At 32.8% G+C, this 20,617-nt stretch overlaps 4 protein-coding genes and 1 non-coding gene across 7 annotated transcripts; all 5 read left to right on the plus strand.

Moving 5' to 3' along the window:
* The first annotated feature begins 290 nt into the window (after positions 1-290).
* On the plus strand, positions 291-2,806 carry LOC101244736 (large ribosomal subunit protein eL20y). Its single transcript, XM_004233064.5, has 4 exons — positions 291-473; positions 568-683; positions 776-839; positions 2,280-2,806. Exons 1-4 carry the CDS (start codon positions 459-461, stop codon positions 2,619-2,621), a joined length of 537 nt encoding a protein of 178 aa, XP_004233112.1. The 5' UTR covers positions 291-458; the 3' UTR covers positions 2,622-2,806.
* Positions 2,807-4,829: 2,023 nt separating this feature from the next.
* On the plus strand, positions 4,830-7,837 carry LOC101261296 (cytochrome b561 domain-containing protein At4g18260). The gene is made up of 4 exons (XM_010318626.3): positions 4,830-5,155; positions 5,464-5,628; positions 6,194-6,342; positions 7,341-7,837. Exons 1-4 carry the CDS (start codon positions 5,024-5,026, stop codon positions 7,726-7,728), a joined length of 834 nt encoding a protein of 277 aa, XP_010316928.2. The 5' UTR covers positions 4,830-5,023; the 3' UTR covers positions 7,729-7,837.
* A 2,875-nt stretch (positions 7,838-10,712) lies between these two features.
* On the plus strand, positions 10,713-14,493 carry LOC101244151 (urease accessory protein G-like). Of its 2 annotated transcripts, none has more exons than XM_010318627.4 (7): positions 10,713-10,934; positions 11,019-11,207; positions 11,711-11,771; positions 12,315-12,516; positions 12,647-12,786; positions 12,891-12,995; positions 14,214-14,467. In XM_010318627.4, the coding sequence occupies exons 1-7, from the start codon at positions 10,864-10,866 to the stop codon at positions 14,295-14,297; spliced, it is 852 nt and encodes a 283-aa protein (XP_010316929.1). In that variant the 5' UTR covers positions 10,713-10,863; the 3' UTR covers positions 14,298-14,467. The 2 variants fall into 2 exon arrangements, with proteins under 2 accessions (XP_010316929.1, NP_001316399.1); NM_001329470.1 differs by having other exon boundaries at positions 10,803-10,934; positions 12,665-12,786; positions 14,214-14,493.
* An 817-nt stretch (positions 14,494-15,310) lies between these two features.
* On the plus strand, positions 15,311-15,382 carry TRNAT-UGU (transfer RNA threonine (anticodon UGU)). The gene has a single exon. It is a non-coding gene; the product is annotated as a tRNA-Thr (tRNA).
* A 1,365-nt stretch (positions 15,383-16,747) lies between these two features.
* LOC104645890 (uncharacterized protein At4g18257) lies at positions 16,748-20,573 on the plus strand. Of its 2 annotated transcripts, none has more exons than XM_010318628.4 (4): positions 16,748-17,347; positions 18,181-18,495; positions 19,151-19,317; positions 20,293-20,573. In XM_010318628.4, exons 1-3 carry the CDS (start codon positions 17,046-17,048, stop codon positions 19,305-19,307), a joined length of 774 nt encoding a protein of 257 aa, XP_010316930.1. In that variant the 5' UTR covers positions 16,748-17,045; the 3' UTR covers positions 19,308-19,317; positions 20,293-20,573. The 2 variants fall into 2 exon arrangements, with proteins under 2 accessions (XP_010316930.1, XP_025885121.1); XM_026029336.2 differs by lacking the exon at positions 20,293-20,573 and adding an exon at positions 19,468-19,667 and having other exon boundaries at positions 16,868-17,347.
* The last annotated feature ends 44 nt before the right edge of the window (positions 20,574-20,617 follow it).

Consider the following 20,617-nt stretch of genomic DNA (forward strand, 5'->3'; position numbering starts at 1 on the left):
GTTATATTGTGAATACTAATATCTCTTGGTATAAGCTCTATTGTAAATAAAAATAAATTATGATTTGGTTTAGATTATGTAAGAATACATAAACATAAATTATATACATCTTATAGTTTTAATATGAAATTACAATTTATCCCTGATAAATTCTTAATTACATTAATTTTTTAAAATTTCTAAAAACCAAATACAATAATTGAACCTCGAATCGGATACAATAATATATAACTCAAATATATTAAAAAATAGCTCGAATAAAATAAATAATGACTCGATTACTTTATTCCGCGCAACCCAAAATTGGAGCATTAAGACATGGGCCGCCTCCGCTGTGTAGCCCAAATTAGGAGCTAGGGCTCATAAATTCTTTGAACTAAAATAACTTCTTCTTCTTCTTTTCTTCATACTCACTTCGGCGGCAAACGCAGTGCAGAGGAAAAGAGTGCCTTGCCGAAATGGTGACGTACAAGGTAAAGACTTTTTTTTCTTCACTGGGTTTCCATTTTTATTTGAATCTTTCAAGGTTTGATCAACAATGGTGTTTATCTTTTGTTGTTATTGCAGTTCCATCAGTATCAGGTTGTCGGGAGAGCTTTGCCCACCGAAACAGATGAACATCCCAAGATTTATCGTATGAAGTTGTGGGCTACAAATGAAGTTCGTGCGAAGTCCAAATTCTGGTATTTTACAACTTTTTCCCTATCGATCGTCTTGTTTATATATGCTGGTTAATGCTTATGCTAACTGGATTTTGTTTGATTTGATATAAAAGGTATTTCTTGAGGAAGCTTAAGAAGGTGAAGAAGAGCAACGGTCAGATGCTGGCTATTAATGAGGTACGATGAAGATTCATTTCTCTAGTTTATCTTAACTGAGTCTATTCTTAGATTTTGTATTGGAAATGTTATGATCAGTAGTTCAATGATAGCAAATTAGGTGCATGGTGTTTCGTATTTGGTAAGTAGTTTTTTTATTTTATATTATGTGCTTTTGGATATAAAAATGTAAATCGTATGAAGTTTTGGTTGCATATGTGAAATATGATGTATATTTTATCCAAGTATGGCTTTCTTTTTGGGCTGTGATTATTGTTGGTGTAAGTCCATCATCAAGATAAGTTTTGTTCTTTATCAAAAAAACTTTATCTCAAAAGATTGGATCTTGAGATTGCATTTTCAATACCCATTCATCTATATTGCCCCGATAATGTGTTCTAGGTTCAATATGTGCTGGAATCAGTGCTAAGGGCACATCCAAACCCCGAAAACTTAATGCATATGATACAAACAGTTAACATCAACCCCTGTTAACTCCTCTCAAGTAATTAACACAGTTTTCCTCAAAGTGTAAAAGAGGAGATAAGAGGCGTGTCTCTTAGTGTTCAACAGGAATTTCTAGCTATGATATGAAGTTAGAAAATGCCGCAATATCTGGGAGAAGCCCTTTTATTTGAGTTGGTTAGAATGTTCAAATGAGCAATATTGGTCCCTCTTGGCAAATGTTTTAGCAGATAAAAATTTGATTGAGGCTATACCATCTAATTGAAGTTGAGGTCTAGTTGTACCTATGTCCAATTTATATTTTTTTTTAAATGTACATTGGTCCTTTTTTGCTTAGAGCTTTTCTTATCTTGTTAGTGATTTCTTTGTTAGAAGCAAATCTAGCTAACGTTAGTGTTGGAGAACATAACTGAATAGGCAAATGAAAAATTAATTCAAATAAAAAAAATTGGTGGGGATTCATATAGTTAGTCCAACTAGCTTGGGATTAAAGCTCTGTTGTTGTTGTTTTATCTTGTTTATTACTGGCAATTATGAAATGATGCTCTCGGTACGAGGTGTTCAGTTTCATGATTGTCAATAAACAAGACAAAAAACAAATCACTAGCATGATCAAAACGGCTAGTTTAAATCATGAAAGTGTTTAGTTTTATTGCGTTTATAATCCAATGATAGTCATTCTTGGTACCTGTGCATATTATTGAAATAGAATATTTTCCCTCCTATCCGTTTCAACTGTCGGTATGACCTTAATTTTGTTTGGTTATTGTGGCACTGCATCATGCACTAATCCCTGGTTGTTTCTCTGACTGCTGTGTTTAAATTGTTTGTGGAGATTTTATAAGATCTCGTTTTTTTCCCCTCATTTTTGTGATGTGTCTTTGTTACTCCATCAAACTAGGGCATTTCATTTCAGCAATTTTTTGGTTATTCAACTATAAATGCTTTGTTGAACCTACCTCCTAACTATAATGATTGTATGTTCCAACTTTTTAGATCTTCGAGAAGAACCCAACAACAATTAAGAATTATGGTATTTGGCTCCGTTACCAGAGTAGAACGGGATACCACAACATGTACAAGGAGTACCGTGACACCACATTGAATGGTGGTGTGGAGCAGATGTACACTGAGATGGCTTCTCGCCACAGAGTTCGCCATCACTGCATCCAGATCATAAAGACCGCAACCATTCCGGCTAAGCTGTGCAAGAGGGAGAGCACAAAGCAGTTCCATGACTCCAAGATCAAGTTCCCCTTGGTGTTCAAGAAAGTCAGGCCACCATCTAGGAAACTCAAGACCACATACAAGGCTACTAAGCCCAACTTGTTCATGTAACTTGTTTGGTCATATGTGCATTGAGAAGCAACTTCAGATTTATGCAATTTTGGTGCAGTAGTTGAGTTGAGTTAAAGATTCATTGTGAAAGAGATATAAGTTAAACCTTTTTGTTCGACTGACCAAATGATGGTGGTTATTAGAGTATTTTTAATCATGAATTCCTATTTGCTTTTATCGTTGAAGTTCTTGCCAATATATTTTGTTAGCATGGTAGTAAATGCGTGGCTGATTTTGTTTCATTCATCTTGGTGTGTTGTCTCAATTTGAGAAGGGGTGAGAGGTCTCACTGGGTATGCCTGAAATATGTGAAGACAAATTGTGTTTGAATTTTTTTTTTCCCCTCATAGACCCTGTCCAGATCAATTGTTGTTGAACCAGGAGCTAGATGAAATCTTGCCAGAGTAGCTTTGTCATACCTGATTTAGTCCCCTTGTATCTTTGTTGTTGTGGTGGTGGTGGTTGTATAGTATCGACCAGTTTTGGAGACGAATCCAGGACTGTACTTGTCACAGCTACTTGGGAGTTGAAGATGGGACAAGTTTGTGTATTAAGCAATGGTGCACAAAACTTGTGCTTACCAGGTAAGTTTATATGTGAATTCTGGTTGCATATGTGAATCTGCTGTATATTTTGCCTGAGGGTGGCCTCAAGAATACATAAAAGGGGCTACTATGGCCAACTTGTTCAGGTAACATGCTTGGTCATAAGTCCATTGAAGAGCAACTTCAGATTTATGCAATTCTGGTGCTTTAGTTGAGTTGATTTGAGGTTGCCTTTTTTGTTCTGATCATATTTGGATATGCCAATTACATTTTATAATCATCTGGTTTCACAATGATTAAAGGATTTTGGTTATACAATAAAGAGAAAGAAAAAAGTGCATGCATAACAAAGATGGAATTTAGGACATGGATGTGACCCCTCACCAAACTAGGATACATGTCAAAATGCCTTTCATTTGCTAAAAAAAGAGCTATTATTACTCCAAAGAAAGGTACTACTTTATATAGCTGCAATGTTTGACATGCCTAAGATGAAATGTAACCTCTTATATTACTTGGACAGTTTATTTTCACCAACCTCAATCAAGATTTTTAAAGAGGGAAAAAATGAAAAGGGGATACTCAATATATATACTAAAGTAAAAAGTAATCCAAATAAGGGCATCCTTCTCTACTTTGATCACCAAAGAATAAAACAAAATGTTCTTGAATTTATTATGGTAACTAACTTGCTATCACACGTTAAACTACACTTATAATTCATATGTATATGCTTTTTAATGGTACACTTTGGGAACCATTATTATGAATGTGAAGAAAGAAGTTTTGGTATATGATTACATGGGGCAAAAGCACTTTATCTTTGTCTACCACCAGTATGCAAATATCATTACCATTTTCTACTGTTGACCTGTCTTGTACTAAAACTTTGACATAAACTGACATAAAAAAAAAAAACTTGCTAATCAAGCTTTGGTTGAATCTAGAGCAATGCTCATATGTTTTTGTGAAGAAATCATGTGTTTGGTGTTTGTTCAATTTTTGGCTAGAAAATGATATCTCCCATAGCTCCTTATTCTCAACTGGACAATTGTAAATTCTTCTCTTGCTATAATTGTGTCTCTATCAATCCCTTGAATTTTGAGAAGGGTATATATTAACCTTGTGACTAATCATGAAATGCTAACTCATTATCAAACTTGAGCTTGCTCACATTGTCGGTCTCAAGTACAGACATATGAGGAGGGTTACCGTAGACTGACAACTAATATAAAACTTGTCAATTCATGATGGATCCTCGTAAATGATTATATGAGATGCATCTAAATGAAGTGTAGGAATTTATATAACCGATCCGAACTTGTTTAAAACTGTTATTAAAAGTAAATGTTATTTTACTATTATATATAGCTAGCAATTAATTTTTGCACAAGACATGAAGAAATGAACACTTGGTCTTTTTGTTAAATGATGTAAGAGTACCTTTTTTATACAAAGAAGAAAAAGATACATCCTAATAGAGAGCTAATACAAATTACAAAAAGTCTTTAGTCTAATCTAGATTATAACATGCTCATCATTACAACTTAGATTAAATAAAGTCAATATGGTTATCCTTGTTTGTCATTAGAAATATAATAATAATAATAATAAATAAATAAAAAAAGCTATAAAAGTTAAGAATGTTATAAACTTTAAAGTAGTCCTTTAATTCCTTGCATGGTTTTAAAAGTCTATATTCCACTACAATAAATAATTTGTCATCTTGGGTTTCCTCTTCCATCATATTACCCAACTTTCCCTAATTTCTTCAGTACTAAATTAGCTGCATTTTTAAAGCTGCTGTTCTTGAAATTAATATATACTCATCTTCTTGTATTCTGAATAATATAAAGAATGAATAAATATTGGCTCCAAATTACTTCTGTGTTAACTTCTTTTGTATTTCCACATTTCATTGTTTGCTTATCCAATGAAGACATCCAACTCAATAGCCAGTTGATTAGCATCAACCAACATGTTCCTAAGGTATGACCCCCCCCACCCCACCCCACCCCCCTACAAAATTGTTGTGTTTATGGAAGCACATTCAGAATTTAAATTTGATCTGTCGGGTTCATCCGAACCTAGGTTAAAATAATTTTTTATGTATATATAGCAGATGTCGAACTCCCTTCAATTTCTTCGTGTGTCTATTTTTCAGATTTTGAACCTCTTGTCAAAAATTCTGGCTCTGCTCCATAACATAGGAAGACATTTGCTTTCCCTTATTTAATTCGGTTTTTTTTTCCAAACAAGGGATGAGAATTTGACAACTAATGTTAAGTATTGTATAGGTGAATTCTCATAGGATATTTGATATTGAAATTCATGGAATATTATTATGGGCTTCAATGGGATTCTTGATGCCAGCTGGAATACTCACAATAAGATTCTCCAATACAGAAGAGTGTAGCACAACAAAACTCAAAATTCTCTTCTATGTTCATGGAACTCTTCAGGTAACTAACACTGTGTTTTTCTGGTTTCGATTTGATACGGAGTTTAAAAAAATAAAAAAAAATGTAACAAAATCTCCTTTGATACTGTGGTCTAATCTTTAAACACATGACACGTGTCACAAAAGAAAAGAGACATTCTTTTTTAAATAAACTAAAAAAGAAAAATAAAAGAAACAAACTGAAAAAGAAACAGAATGAAGATTTAGTTTCAAATTTTGAAAATGAATTTAAATTTTTAGTAAAGGGAAAAAAAAACTTTTTTGATATCTCCTTGATGAATGATAAATGTTTCTTTTGAGCCATGACAAGTAATGATCATAAATTGATCTTTACTTTAGGTGCACTTTTAATCATAGTAATGTTAAAAAAGTTCAAAATTCATTTATGTGAGCCCACAGTTTGGTGGGAGTATAAGTAAAAACAGATTTGACTATGATTGTGTCCATTAATATGAGGATTTATTTAACTAATACTAGAAATTAAAAAAAAAAATTATGTTATTTCTTTTGTTTCTGGCTGTAATAATTGATCCTATTTTATTTTCTTTCTATTTTTATTTGTAAAGGTACTCTCTGTGGTGTTGGCTACTGCTGGAGCTGTGCTATCAATAAAGAGCTTTGAAAATTTGTTCAACAATACTCACCAAAGAATAGGCTTAGCACTTTATATTGCCGTCTATGTCCAATTTTTTATGGGATTTCGAAGGCCTATGAGGTAACTTGTCCTTTATTTTTTAAGCAATTACTTCATTCGTCCACTTTTATTTGTTATGAAAGTTAATTTGATTAATTTTCAAAGTTAAATTAGATTATATTAATTTGATATTTTAAACAAAAAATTTAGTTATTCAAAAATTATATGAAAAGTAGTACACCATATAAATTATTTGTATATCAATATGATGAAAAAATCAACCTTAAAATGTTAGACAAAGTTTTTATAGTTTGACTCTAAAAATAGAAACTATGACAATTAATAGTGGATGAAGAGAGTAATAATAGATATAGTGAAACTTTGCCTAGGTTGAATTGTAAAAAGAAAAAATCTTTTTGGCTAGAAAATTTGGCCAGAATTTAACCAGAATGGTATTTTACCTATGTTATTTTATCTTTTTGAATATTTTTACCATTTTAACTTTAATTACTTTAAATTAAAAAAATATTTAAAAAATTAATTTATTTTAAAATAAAAAGATATTATACGCTTTTAAAATTTTCTAACCAAATTTTGAGGTCACCCTTATAAAATATATGTAGGAAAAGCAGCACCTTGGCTTTCTAAAAGAAAATTGAATCCCGCGTACACGGGTCTTGAGATTTGTATTTTTGATACAGTCGTCTAAAATTAAGTATTAAGTAGCTTTACTCATACCCACTTGTTATTTTTGATTAATTCAAGTATTAAGTAGCTTTATTTTATTAGAATTTGAGCACTGATCTTTTTAACGATTTTCACCAATTTCATTCACACTATACTACACCTTTGAGCCTTTTGTACACGCACTTATAACTACAAGCATGATGTCAATATGAGTAATGCACATCTAGAGGCTTCTCTAGAATTATGTGTACATATATCAAAAACATGCATATAACTAAATCAAACTCGTTCTGAATCAACTTACTCTAAATTTTGGATTCATCTCGACTTAAACATATCTCTATGAAATTTAATTAAAGACTAACTTATTATTTAACTCTTTTGGACTATAGGGGAAGTAAAGGAAGAAGTGTGTGGTACTTTTTCCATTGGCTACTTGGAACAACAATATGTTTGGCAGGAATTATCAACACTTACACAGGCTTAAATGCTTACAATCAAAGAACATCAAAGCCAATAAGCCTTTGGACAATAATTTTTACAGCTCAAATATCATTCATGGGATTATTCTATCTTTTCCAAGACAAATGGGAATATATACAAAAGCAAGGGGTCATTCTTAACAACAATGAATCTACAACACCTCAAGTGGAAATAGTTGTTCCTCAAAATGATGAACAAAAGATGATAATGAGAACTGAGTCAGGAAGGAAAAGCAATGCACTTGGTACTTTCTTTTCTAGACATAATGTCCTAAACAAATTATTTCAACAAACTTGAAATGTTTTCATGTTTCTTGTAAATTACTAGTTTCTCGATACGCATGTGTATTTTGTATGAAAATTAATAATTAAAAAAATTCAAATCGTATAACAAGTTATTGGGAGGACATGCCTGTTTGTTACAAGTGTTTCTCAATATTATTTCTAATCTATTGTCCAATAGATAAATCTCAAAATAAGCGTGGTTAAATCAAGTTTTACATTTTACAGTTGAAGCTATTTCTTGTGTCTATTAAAAAAATTAAAAGATGATCATTCAAATAAATTTAATAAATCAAACGGAAAAATCTGTTAAAAAAATTAGAAGATATAATATGATTTTGTATGTACTAGAGTATTGGTGTATTTTATTTGAGGCACCAACTTTCATACCATAAATGTGATTTTTAGGTAGTTTTTACGATTTTGTATTCTTGTACATAGACTATAGTATTTATCATGTTTGCATTGTGTGACGATATATATAATAATTACTAATTGATGAATAATTTAAAGGGGAACTTTCATATATAGCCACTAAAAATAGCCTAATTACTTTCCATAACTATCGTTTGATAATTACAAATCGTACCTACATGTTATAGGAAGGAGAGAGGCGAGCGAGACTGAGAGATAAAGGAGAGATGCAAGAGAGAGGGAGGGGGGGGGGGACAAAAAGTGAGAGAGGTAAATTGTATATGTATATTGGTTAGATAATTGTATATTATACATATGTATTTGTATATAGGACAAGCGAGATTGGTAGAGGGAGGAGAGAGGCGAGTGAGAGAGGGCAGAGAGTGAGAGAGAGGTAAATTGTATATGTTTATTGGTTAGATAATTGTATATTATACATATGAATTTGTATAAATGGCAAGCGAGATTGGGGGAGAGAGGAGAGAGAGGAGAGCGAGAGAGGGCAGAGAGTGGGAAAGAGGTAAATTGTATATGTATATTGGTTAGATAATTAGATATTATACATATATATATATATATATATATATATATATATATATGCATTTATATAAATGGCAAGCGGATTGGGAGAGAGAGGAGAGGCGAGCGAGATTAGGAGAGGGAGGAGAGAGGCGAGCGAGATTAGGAGAGGGAGGAGAGAGGCGAGCGAGAAGGGAAAGAAATGGGAGAGTGGTGAATTATATATGTATATCAATTAGATAATTATATATTATACATATATATTTGTATATTCAGGCGAACTATACATATACAAATGTGACTAATTATACAAACTCAAAGTCAGCCCACATAATTAATGTATAATGTTAGTCGTGAATGACAATTATAGCAAACTATAACTATAATAAATAATTAAATAGTATAAATTTGCTTAACCGTTTATTTTTCCCTAATTTAAATAAATATTTTCTAAGATAAACTTGTGAACTATAACTTGCTAGAATAACTACTAAGGGGAATAAAAACATGTCATGCTTTGTGGATAATATGCACAAGGTCAAAACTCCAAAGGCTTATTTAGAATTCTAATTTTTTTTGGAAAATGTAGTCTTTTAAAAGAATTACTCCAAAAAGTGTACATAGCCTAAGTTTATTTTTGTACTTCAAGTATAATTTTGAACAAAGTTATCTTACTTCTCTACTAAAAAAAAAGTGTACACTTTTAGATCATGACATTTAACGTTAAATTGACATCATTTAATTGAGTTTTTAGCTAAAATCATTTTTTAACTATACCTCAAACTTAAATAACATGTTTAAAGTATCATTTTTCAACTATTTAAAAGTGAACAATTTTCATACTTCAACTTGAATTTATTGGAAAACTGATAGATCCCACAAAATTCAAATCATCTCCTCGTAATTATTATTCTTAGATACACCAAAATACTATCGTGAACTTAAAATTGAGTTTAGCATTATGCAAAATCTTATAATTTGATAGTTTTTTCATTTATTTTTCATGTATTTGATATTAAAAATATTATTAGTTGAAAATGTTTCTTCTTAATTGAATATGTTAGAAGCGGCATTTGTTGGAGATATTCTCTTATAATAATGTAGAATGAAACTCAAACACAACACATAATTAATATTTTGATCACTTCTACCTCAAATTGGTCAAAAAAAATTATTGATCTAAATATAGTTTGACTATTAAAAAAATAAAAAAGATAATAAAGCTTCATCTTCCTTTGTTACTCAAAAGAAAATGAGTAGATCATATATCTTCAACCTTCCAAACATTTCTTGTTTCACTAAACAATAGAATATAAGATTTTTAATATTTTTTTCAGGAATTTCTTATAGTATGTAATGAAATTATGCAGGAAAACTTTTGTTAATAGTCACATGAACTACTTATATTTTTGTAGAATACCTTAGTCTTTTGACGATATCTAACAAAAGGATGAAAATTATTCACTTCTAAATACTTGAAGGATGTTTTCTGCTAATAATGATATTTCAAGGATGTAGTTTAAATTTGAGATATAATTTAAGAATGTTTTTTTGCCAAAACCTTTCATTTAATCACCTGCTCTCTTCTTGAAAAAATGTCCTATCATTCAATTTTAAATTACTTCATTCGTTTCAATTTTAATTTAAATAGTAAATAAAATTCTAAATCTTATAATTTTAAATTATAAATATGCAGAATATATTAAAATATTTTTTAATTTTATAATCTTAAGCATGTCATGTGAATAATTATAATTAAGACACCATAAATAACATTGTTTCTCGTGTTAATAACTTGCTTTGCTCTTATAAACCGTCTAACTCTTATAAAAATAAAGAACCAATTATGCTCACAATCACATCTGAAGGACAAGATTAAACTAACTTCTTAAATATAAAGGATCGCGATTTGGAATTCTCTTTTCGCCGACGGAAAAAGTTTATTTGTATCGAATATTTATATTAAAATTTATTATTATGTAATTTAATAAAATAAATATATGATAATTAATTAAAATTAAATAAAATAAATTATAAATTTAAACACATAACATGTATATATTGAATTGGTATAAACGGTACGACTAATTTTCACCCTTCACCAACAATTCCCAAATCCCAAAAAAGAAAAGAATATTTTAATCAAAGGGTTGATTCGGAATCTTTTATCTCCCCTGTACCCTTGAGATACCCTCTGTGACTGAGAATCTCCACTCAAATGGCTTCTTCAGACCACCATATGAATGACCACCACCACCATCATCATCATGACCATGACCATAACCATGAGTACAAACTTGCTCTGTCATTTTTTTAAATTTTTTGTTTTTGTGTTGATTCTTGATTAATTAGTTGACTTACTTTATGAATCAGGGACACAAAAGCGACATCATGGGTAGGAGCAGATGGGAAAGTATACCATAGTCATGATGGGTTGGCTCCTCACTCTCATGAACCTATTTATTCACCTGGCTACTTTAGCAGAAGGGCACCTCCACTTAATGACAGGAATTTCAGTGAAAGAGCCTTTACTATTGGAATTGGTGGCCCTGTTGGTACTGGGTATTTCTTCTTTTCCCTCAATTTTTCTTAAATTTATGTCTTGGGATGTGTGTTCAAGTGAAAGGGTTTTCAGTATTTGAGAAGAAAAATTCAATCTTTGAGAAATGAAAGTAGAAGGGGGAGGATGATATTTAGTAGCTTTTGGTATCTGTTGTAAGTAGGATTTTCTTTTAGCTGCAGCAACCCAAGTAAGAAACAAAAGGGACCATTTTTATTGATAAAAAAATTGAATCTTTAGAACTCTGCATATAGGAACACAATTGTTCCATTAGACACATATCTGACTGTGTGAATGTGTGTATGAGTGTGCTAGAGCATTTTCCTTTTCAGTTCAAGGTTCATAATGTACTGGAGTGACTTCACAGGGTATGTTATTGTTTTTGTAGTATTAGTGTTTGCTTTTGCTTTTCCTCCAATCGCAGTTTCTTTCTTGTTTATTAGCTTGTAAAATTTTGGTTGAACATGTTGAGATTTTGAGGGACTAACTGTTCTTTTATATGCAGGAAAACAGCTCTAATGCTGGCATTATGTAAAATCTTGAGGGAAAAATACAGTCTTGCAGCAGTATGTACCACCAAATGATTTCTTTCTTTTGCCATTGTGACATACTTACTTCATGAATAAGTTTAGTCTGCACAATTTTTTGGAACTGGTGGATTCACTTTTGTGGTTTGGAAAATGGAACTCAAGTTTATTGGTGGTTTTCATATCTTTCTCTGCCTCATCATTTGAAATTCTAGATGAAGATGGGTGTTACATGCAATTTTCTGTTTGATTGAGTCATTTCAAGTGGAATAACAACATTCTTTATACACAATTGCCTTTGGAGATTATCTCAATAGGTCATGTTCTTGTTTTTTAATCATTAAGGACTCCTTCCTAAACATCACATATTGGCATCTGCCAAAACTTCAAACCGAGGTTTTGGGAGTTTACTTGACGTTTGTTAGTTTGACAGGAAATACGTTATGTGCAAGCATGTATTTGGTGTTCTGGAATTCCGACGCTCTTTCATCACTTTCCAAGTCTATGATCTTGAAATCTTCACGTTTTTGTTCTAAGATGTAGAATGAATTAATGTCCATGTTAAGATGCATTTCTTTGTAGGTAACAAATGATATATTCACGAAAGAAGATGGAGAGTTCTTAATAAAACATGGTGCATTGCCGGAGGAAAGGATTCGAGCAGTGGAGACAGGAGGATGCCCACATGCTGCTATTAGGGAAGATATAAGCATTAACCTTGGACCTCTTGAGGAGCTTTCTAATTTGTACAAAGCAGATATACTACTCTGTGAATCTGGTGGAGGTAATTGGTCACAGAAACTGTTTGCAGACACAAACTAATAAGGATATTAAAGTTTATATTTTCAGTAAGATAATGACTGTCTTACATCACTGTATGATCAGATATTAACCCGTTTCAATTTTGGTTTAAGAAAAGTTCCTTATTGCAGACAACCTAGCTGCCAACTTCAGTAGGGAACTTGCTGACTACATAATCTACATAATAGATGTATCTGCGGGTGACAAAATTCCTCGAAAAGGAGGTCCCGGAATTACACAAGCAGATCTCCTTGTATGTTTCTTATTTTGCACATTTTGACTTCCAAAATATATCAAGTGTAAACTTATGTCTGCACATGATCAAATTATTATATGATTGTTCATTCTTAAATTTAGGTGATAAATAAGACCGACTTGGCACCAGCTGTGGGGGCAGATTTGTCCGTCATGGAGCGTGATGCACTTCAGATGCGGGATGGTGGCCCTTTTGTTTTTGCTCAGGTTCAGTAATTTTCTCTTCTCTATTCATTTTTATTTTTTATAATTTTATTAGTATGACTCTGAATCAAACACCACTGTTCAAGCTTTACCTATTTGAAAGATCAGCTTGTAACTCTCCAGTATTTGAAGAGTTAAACAATGATGTGCATATACGAAATGTCATTTGTGTGTTTGTGAATTCTTGAAATGTAAAAAGTTTTTCCAAAAATAACTCCCTTTGTTCTACCTTCTGTCTGTGTATAGCTTGTCCGGGAAACATTAACCGTTTTTCCATAAACAAATAGGCTTTCTATCTCCAAAAAGTCAAAATCAACTTGTAGTAGTATCATTTGCATTGTTTACATTTTATTCGACTTCTTTTCATATTAAATATAAACTTAAGCGCATCAATACATTTGAAACTGATCCTGAATTTACATGCTATTCAAATCTATGTTGCTCGGACTCTTCCAAAATATCAACGGGTGCTTGTCGGATTCTCTAAAAGTAGTGTACTTTAGGAGAATCCAACATGGGTGCGGCATCGACTGTGAAGAGTCTGTGCAACTTAGATTCAAATAGCTTGGTCACTGTGATGATTTGAGAGAATAAATAGTAATGGAAGTGTAAAAAGTCGTATTGTCTCTGTGTTTGCAATATGAATCTTCACCCTGGCTATGTAGAATACCATGTTACATTTGCTTTCCTATATTGTGACTACACAATGACACGAAGGCAACAGTGAAAGAAATAGCTTCCATGTCCGACATACATACATCTTTTGTTCTCTTTCAATTTCTCTCGATTCTTTGGAGCATTTCCCGCGTCTTCTATTTGAAGTTGTTTGATGAAGGTGGAGAAGCTTCTGAATCTTTGTTTATAAAGACGCGGTCAAATATGCATGCTTTTAGTGACCAAATAATACAAATATTCTAGTTCAGATATATTTCTTTGATAACATACCTTGATACATGAACTTCTTGACTGAAAAGGAAAAGTTGAGAGGGGTGCATCAGAAGATTTGCCTGTTATTAAGAACTAGTACTAGAGAAAAGAATGAGATTTCATTTGTGAGACCGGAACTTTCTTGTGCAAATGTGCGATTTAAAAGCAAGCACGTTACAATATTGGAAGCTGGTTTGTTTGTTGAAACTATAAATTGCACCACAGGAAAATGTCACAGGGTGATTTTCATCTATTGATTCCTAACGCGATATGAGTGTGTTGATTCAACTGCAGGTGAAGCATGGGGTTGGCGTAGAGGACATAGTGAACCATATCTTACAATCCTGGGAAGTTGCAACAGGCAATAAGAAGCGCTAATTGAAAACTTCACTTGAACATTGTGGATCTTTTGGCTTATCCAGTGCTATTATATAACATTCAATTTCCCTGTTTCTGGACTAATATAATCTGTCTACTGAATAATGCTTGTTATGTACAAGCACCTAGTATTTATAAGTTCCTATATTTAATTTGGTTTGTTTGATCAATCATTAATCATATTTACTTTCTTCTAGAAACAACCCTTTTACCTACGCAAGGTAGGAGTAAGGTCTAGGTCTATGTATATTCTATCTTCCCAAACTCCGCTTGTGGAGTGTATTTCGTCTTGTCACTTCAAGGAGGGTGTTTTGCCTTTGTCCAAACTCAATTGGTTGGTTGAGCTTTTAGTGTAAGATTTAGGGCCCGTTTGGATGGGCTTAATAAAAGCAGCTTTAAAAAAGTACTTTTAAAAGTGCTGAAACTTATTTTAAAAATAAACAGTTATGCGTTTGGATAAAAGTGCTGAAGTTGTTATGTCAAACGTGAAAAGGGATAAATGGAAGAAAGAAATGTTAAGGTTATATGGGTAATTTGGAGATTGTATAAAAATATTAAGCACAAAAAGATAAAAATGTGGTCAACTTAAAACAGCTTATAAGCTAAAAATAAAAAAGCACTCCTGCCCCAGTTTTTAACTTTTGGCTTAAAATAAGTTTTTTTTAACTTAAAATAAGTTGTTTTGAGTATTGCCAAACAGCTAAATAAGTCAAAAACCAGCTTTAAAGTCAGTTTGACCAGTTTTTAAGCTGAGCCAAACAGGCTCTTAGACTTTTTTCGATTTAAAACTATTCCAATGGTAATTTTTAAAATACTTTTCAAATCTGTAACGTTTATTTACAAGAACAAGAAAGTACGTATTCATTAGGAATTATATTTCATTTCAAAAAGTCCAAATAGATAATCCCAAAAAAAAAATACATGAAATGAAAGATTTGAAGTGGTGTATTACAAATGCTTGAGTTATAAATAATCGTAAATATTTATATAAACTCCACCATTTACATCAACAAGCCCCTATAGCTCAGTGGTAGAGCGCCAGTCTTGTAAACTGGAGGTCTGTAGTTCGATCCTGCATGGGGGCAAAATATATTTTCAAACAAACAGTTTTTTTTTTTGGTTTTTGTATTGTCTTATACACCACCCATATTAGAGCCCGACTATTTTAGTACATGTTTCATATCGGGGAATCGCTCCTTACTAAGGATTCTTCCATATCTAGGGCTTGAACCCGAGACTCTAGTTAGGGAGGAGAGGCTGCCCGACTATTTTAGATTCACCTGTACATGTTCCCATTTGGGAGAATCGCTCCTTACTAAAGATTCTTCCATATCTAGGACTCGAACTCGAGAGTTAAGAAAGGAAAATAGCCTCATTCGTCGAACCACATTTTTTTGTATTGTCAACAAAGCATGAATCAAAGTAACAAAGTTAACTCTGAAAATAACTGTAAAGAATTAGATAAAAAAATTATTTACTAAACAATGAGTCAAATATGTCTTTAATGTTGTTAAAATAGATAAAATTTGCTTTTAAATTTAAAAGTCGAAAGCTTAGGATAAAGTGGAGTACCATATATCTGCCATTAAGGATTATATTTTATAAATAAAAGATAAATTTGAACTTTTAGCATAGTTTAAGGATAGTAATTTTTACATTATCCTTCTTTTCTCTTAGTCACTACTATCTCTACCGCCAATTACTCCTTTTCTCTTAGTCACTATATTGCTAAATGACTAGAACTATATGATAATGCTGTATATTGCATGTTCAAGTCATTTAGCACATTCTCTCACGCTACTGAATATAGTTCTAGAGTCACATAGTGAGAGAGAATAAGGAAAATCGAAGAAAAAATAGTAGTGTAGGTGATGTTGACAATGGCGAGGAGAGATGCATGAATTGGAATAGGAATAATTGAGTGATTGAAGAGAGTTCATCCAATTTAATTATTGTACGAACTAAAAATTTTCAATCATAATTCAATGAATCATAAAAATGGAAAAATTATCAAAACTCAAAATTAAAAAAGTTGAACTATGTTAAAGGTTCAAACATTCCTATTGTTTCTAACAATGAGAAATATATATCACATCATGGAATGCAAAATTTTACTTTTAAAATAATGATACTTAACTTATTAGTAACAGTAAAAGAACACACTAACCCCATTTTAAAATAATGATATTTAACTTATATTAGTAATAGTGAACCCTAACTATTAACGAAAGTTAAATACAATATTTCATTTTATTAGTACACCCTCTTTTTCATACCGTGACATTTTTTCATTTTTCGATAATCAAGAAGGAAAATTTGTGAATGAATCTTTTAAAATTTACAAATTTATATTTCTTTTTAATTATTTAAAAGAATATTACAAATCATAATAATTTAAAATATTTTAAAAATTAATAATATAAAATAAATTTATTTAAACATCAAAATTTGAAAGTATCACATTTATTGAGACACCCGGTGTAGCTAATTTCATAGCCAAATTTGACCACACTTGCCCATGAAATCTTTTGAAGAGAAGAATATTTGTAAGTTTCTCAGAAAGCCCCTATAAAATGTCGTATTTCAAATAAGGTCTCCAAAATTTCCCAAATCCTCAATTCTAACCCTAAACCCAAACGACAGTGAGAAGAAGCAAAGGAACAACTCGAACCATCAAAAACCAATAGCAATCAATCAATCAATCAAACCCAAAAAGGTGTGCGTGTGTGGGTGCAGAGCAAGAAATCAATGGCGGAAGGTGGGGAGAAGAAGAGGGTTGTCGTGGAGTCGTTAGGATGGTTAACGGAATCCACCATCATGCCCAAAAAGATCCGACCAATTGAAGGCGTCGGTGCTTCTTCCATCCTTGAGCTTAAAGCCCAATTATACAAATCTCAAGAAGAGGCCAAACGCGTCGCCAAAGAGACCGTCCACCCTTCTGCTGCTGACCCGAATTATTCCCATCTAGAGATCCATCGTGCAAAGAGGAAGATAACTGCCAAGAACGTCTTTTCGTCTAAAAATCATGGGGTTGATGCCAGAGAGGCCAAGTATACTTTCTGCTTCCCTTGCCCTATTTTTACTTGTTAATTATAGTATTCGTTTTCAATTTTTCATGTTCAGCGTTCTGGGGTTTCATAATTGAGGTTAGAATCTAGTTTAATGATAGTTTGATACTATCAAAGAGTTAGAATTGATATTAAAGTATCTTAGATATTGCAGTTGTATATGTGATTAAGATTCTGGCTTTGATTGTAGGATTGGAATTGGGGAAGGATGGTGATTAGTAAGTCATATACTAGAATCTTATAGTTTGATGCAATTGTGGAAATTAGGGCAAATTTTGATTCTATGTTCTGATTGATTATATCAGGAGTTGAAGTTGGATTTTATCTTATTTTGGGATAATTTTCTGGAGTCCTGCACATGTTTATGCATTTGATATTCATTTTTGTTCAAGGCATATGTGTTAAGCAGTGGGTGGAGGACTGCTCTGGGCACATTGGTGTCTTATGAGGCCTGTGATCCAGAAAATCTCCAAGGCTATTGTCCGAACCACTAGAGTTATTGGTGCTCCAGCCCTTTAATGTAGAACTAAATCATGTTTGTATGTGCCAGCAGGCTCCCCGTTGCATATTGCTTTGTCTTTCCATATCAAGTTCCCTCCATACTTTGTATTCTTTTTCATCTTTTGGCATGAATGGTTGAGAGTGTTTAATTAAACCAGAGAAGACACAGCCTTGCAGGAAGAAGTTAGTTTTAATAGAGAAGCTGCAAGCCCGCAACCTTTAGGGATTTTAGGCATATGCCTGACTTTCTATGAGATGTGAATATTATGATTCCACAACAGTGTAATTCATGTCTGTTTTCTCCTTCATTTCAGGGACAAGCTTGAGATGAAAGCAATCAAGGATGGTTCAGTAAGCTATGCTGCCTTAGAACGAAAGGCTAAGTTATATGATAAGCTGGTGAGGGGTGAGCTTTCTGATGGGGAGGAGGGAGAGAAGTACTGTGTTGACTTCTTTCGGAAGGGCCAGGAGCAGGAAGACTCTGAACAGCTTCAACGGCATGACATTTCTAACACAGAACCAAGAGATGAAGATGGAGATGATGATGCCTCCCTACTATCAGACACAAAAGCTGCAGGACTTGGCCAAGCTGGCACATTTGACCGAAGTGAACACAAGCGTTTCGTTATGTATGTATTGCTATTTATACACTATTTTGAGCTTAAATGTTTGTATGCTCAGTTGAGTAGAAAAAAAAAATCTAGTTTCTGTGTTTTACACTACCTAAGATGTTTGCAAGACTTTGCAGTCACTCATAAAACTGTCTGATTCACTTTGTGCCTAACATTATTTGTTGCGAACACTTTCTGCTTATAGTATTTAATAGATTTAGGAAAATAGAACATCTACCCAATTGTGATGGAAGAATTATGAACCTATCAATGATCAGAATGGTACTTGCTTATGTGCGCAAACGCAGAAAGGCTCCTGTTAAAAATCAAATAAATTACAGGACACCGGATTTTAAGGATGGGAGTTTGGGTGCTAAAACATCCTAGGTATCTTAGGTTTGTTCTTAATTGTCAGGTTTAAGGAAACCCCTCTCCTCCTTCCTCTTCTTGTCTTTGTTTATTTTCCATTTTTCTTGGGTAGTTTGCTTGAGAAGTAACTTTCTACCCGAGCAAAGAATTTGATCCCTAAACATAAGTTACAAGTGCAGAAAATTGTCGTTTATTGTTTGCGAAGAAGTTCATTAATTGCTTATCAGTCTGTTTTCTCTTACTATATTTAATTTGTTCACAACCTTTATCTACTTACATTTGCATTCCATGTTGCTGTTCTCAGGGAAGTTCATAAAGAAGCAAGTCAAGCAAGGGAAAAAGCATCAGAACTCAAGCTACGTAGGCAAGAACAAGTAGCAGCACGTCGAGAAAAACTAAAGCAGGCTTATCTCCGCAAGCAGATTGAGAAATTGAAGGCTTCCAAGACAGAGCAGACATAGACCAGAGGAGGTAAACTTCTAAAGAATAAACCTATGAAGTTGTTACAGCATTCCTTAGACTTCATTGTGATTGGTAACACCGTGGTATTTGGAAGAATTTTGTCATCTTTAGATTATGGACTATTATGTGCACCAAATTTCACTCGATTATAAGTTTCAGGTTTATTGTAGTCTCCAAATGACGCGGGTAGATTATTGGTTTCTTACTGATTGGCAAGCATGGGCGTTTTGGGCCTTAATGGCCGCATATTTGTTATTAGTCAAAAAAAATTGAAGTGGTATGCAGTCATATTGGCAACTAACTGAGTTTTCGGTTATTGATTTTTTATCTGTGTTAATGAACTTACATATCTTTGATCATATTTGACAATGTATTTTATTTTTTTTTCCTATTGCATAGGGGAATATTGTAGAAATCTAACCCACCCCTACCACATGGAAAACTCTCGCTGATACTACTTGTACTAGACTATAAGCCTTGGTGTTTTGGCAATGCATTGAATTTTAGATTGTCGGAATATATGTCAAATATTTTTTAAGGCATGTTTGGGGATGAGTTTTATAAAATGAGCAATTATTTGTTATGATTACCTTTTTGTATTATTCATGTAATCAACTATTGAGGAATTTGGAGTAAGGTATTACAGATTCTAGATTAAGCTGTAGAAAGCTGATTGTTTGGTAAAGTCATGTTCTACCAAGAATACTCTTTTTTGAGAAGGTAAAAGTACTCCTGAACTATTTGAAAAAAATACCAAGGACTTAACATGAACTCACTGTAATCACACCCTTGTTGCTAGGGATCCATGTTATGCAGTCTTCTGTGTTATTTAGCTGCTGATATGTGTTCAGCAGACTTATTCACCTCCCAGTTGTTTGAATTTCATTTAAAGTTGATATACCATATCCCATTCACCTCCTGCAAAAGACTCTTTCAGTGCTTGTAGTAACAATTACATTTGGACATCTTCAATTTGGCTGATAGGTGTTTTTGATGCTGCACTTCATTTTGAACAAACCCGTGAAGGATAGCGAATCCAAGCATCAGCTTTGGCAACTTAAAGACGGGATGCATCTAGCACCTTGAATTTCTGGACTTCCTTAGATGAAACCAAGTCGTTGCTTTATCAAGGAGTAGAGAGCTCAATCGTTATAGCAAATGCTCCTATGTAAACCCTAATTATGACGATTTCTCGTGTTCACTTTCATGTAAAAGCGATTACTTTGTATTCATGGTGGAAATGAAAATGAAGTTTTTCGTTATTACACAGTTAAGAGGCTAAATTCAACAGATAATTACACTGTGGATG

The sequence above is a fragment of the Solanum lycopersicum genome, chromosome 2, assembly GCF_036512215.1.
Source record: "Solanum lycopersicum chromosome 2, SLM_r2.1".
Lineage (NCBI taxonomy): Eukaryota > Viridiplantae > Streptophyta > Magnoliopsida > Solanales > Solanaceae > Solanum > Solanum lycopersicum.

Bases quoted from the DNA above. Each gene is read 5' to 3' on its own strand.
- LOC101244736 (XM_004233064.5), top strand. The intron at 684-775 runs GTATTTTACAAC...TTGATATAAAAG, and splicing joins CGTGCGAAGTCCAAATTCTG to GTATTTCTTGAGGAAGCTTA. The intron at 840-2,279 runs GTACGATGAAGA...CCAACTTTTTAG, and splicing joins AGATGCTGGCTATTAATGAG to ATCTTCGAGAAGAACCCAAC.
- LOC101261296 (XM_010318626.3), top strand. From the start codon at position 5,024: ATGAATAAATATTGGCTCCAAATTACTTCTGTGTTAACTTCTTTTGTA. The intron at 5,156-5,463 runs GTATGACCCCCC...AGTATTGTATAG, and splicing joins TCAACCAACATGTTCCTAAG to GTGAATTCTCATAGGATATT. The intron at 6,343-7,340 runs GTAACTTGTCCT...TTTGGACTATAG, and splicing joins GGATTTCGAAGGCCTATGAG to GGGAAGTAAAGGAAGAAGTG.
- LOC101244151 (XM_010318627.4), top strand. From the start codon at position 10,864: ATGGCTTCTTCAGACCACCATATGAATGACCACCACCACCATCATCAT. The intron at 10,935-11,018 runs GTACAAACTTGC...TTTATGAATCAG, and splicing joins GACCATGACCATAACCATGA to GGACACAAAAGCGACATCAT. The intron at 12,517-12,646 runs GTAATTGGTCAC...TTTTGGTTTAAG, and splicing joins ACTCTGTGAATCTGGTGGAG to AAAAGTTCCTTATTGCAGAC.
- LOC104645890 (XM_010318628.4), top strand. From the start codon at position 17,046: ATGGCGGAAGGTGGGGAGAAGAAGAGGGTTGTCGTGGAGTCGTTAGGA. The intron at 17,348-18,180 runs GTATACTTTCTG...CCTTCATTTCAG, and splicing joins GTTGATGCCAGAGAGGCCAA to GGACAAGCTTGAGATGAAAG. The intron at 18,496-19,150 runs GTATGTATTGCT...TGCTGTTCTCAG, and splicing joins GAACACAAGCGTTTCGTTAT to GGAAGTTCATAAAGAAGCAA.